The sequence below is a fragment of the Habropoda laboriosa genome, unplaced genomic scaffold (assembly GCF_001263275.1).
Source record: "Habropoda laboriosa isolate 0110345459 unplaced genomic scaffold, ASM126327v1 scaffold2906, whole genome shotgun sequence".
In the NCBI taxonomy this organism is placed as follows: domain Eukaryota; kingdom Metazoa; phylum Arthropoda; class Insecta; order Hymenoptera; family Apidae; genus Habropoda; species Habropoda laboriosa.
The window spans coordinates 1-1,144 of record NW_017102902.1 but is presented as its reverse complement, the minus strand read 5'-3'; the positions used below and the strand labels follow the sequence as shown (position 1 = coordinate 1,144).

General features: G+C 36.8%; 1 protein-coding gene across 1 annotated transcript; it reads right to left on the bottom strand.

Moving 5' to 3' along the window:
* Positions 1 to 156: 156 nt before the first annotated feature.
* On the bottom strand, positions 157 to 795 carry LOC108578225 (piggyBac transposable element-derived protein 4-like; the record flags this gene model as incomplete). The annotated part of the gene is made up of 1 exon (XM_017941510.1): positions 157 to 795. A coding segment is annotated over exon 1 (639 nt), but the record flags the coding sequence as incomplete, so codon positions are not given.
* Positions 796 to 1,144: the final 349 nt, after the last annotated feature.

Genomic DNA, 1,144 nt, shown 5'->3' with positions numbered 1-1,144 from the left:
TCTTTTTTGTTTTATATATTGTTTGAAGACAATGCGACCTCGAAAAGGAATCAGAGATTCGTCTACGCAAACAATTTCGCCTGGTTCAAAATATTTTTCAAAGTTTTCATTCAACATATCAATGACTGGTTTAATTTTATACAAGCGGTCATTTACATTTTCCTTGTCATTGTTGTTAAAATGCAACATTCGTAGCAAAAGTTCAAACCGATTTCTTGACATTATTGAAGGTGGAAGAGTCTGCGAATATGCTGGATCTTTAGACCAATACAAACTTATTTCTGGAAGCTTTACAATTCCCATCCACATAATAAGTCCAAAAAACCGTTTTATCTCGTTTTTGTCTGTTGCTATCCATTCATCTAATCGATACGATGTTTGTTTAGATAGACATTGTTGCGCATACCGATTCGTTTCTGAAACGACAAGATCGAAGAATTCATCACTCATAAACAAAAAATAAATATCTTCCGGTTTTTCGTAAGTTTGATTGCATGTTTTGAAACCAGGTGTACCAACGAAAGGCGTAAGGCGCGGTTGGTTTCCGATGGGATCAGCCCAATCTATATGCGAAGTAGTCATATTGTTTATAGAAGGTTCAGTATCTTCGTCTTCACTACTGGATAAAATGCGAGTGCTGCGTGTGGAAAGGCAATGAAAAGGTATGATTTCATCTGAACTGTCTGAAGAATATTCAGAAAGGTTTCCTCGTGCAATCCTAGGGCGTTTTGTTAAAATTTCTGCGAGTGGCACGTCAGAATCATCACTAGAAACACTGTTGCTGTGTGAGGCCATATCTGCTTATAAGGAGTAATTATTGTAAAATTTGGAAAAGGTCTGAAGAAGAAAAGGCGGGAAAAATTGCAACCTTTTGTTAATGCAAAATATCCGAACTTATAACACTTAAATAATATGTACGTACCGTATTTCCTTCGTTTAACACACTGAACTATAAATCAATCCCAGCTTTAGTAAAGCAGTACGTATTGTATCAACGACACGCGAATAAATGACTGATCGCAGTGCGAAGAATGCAGAAAACAAGTGACGGCGAAACAAAATTGCCCACCAAAATGCCACCAAATGAAGGCATCAGCAGTAGTACTAAGATGCCCGTAATCGACTGCATATTGAATTTTTAAAA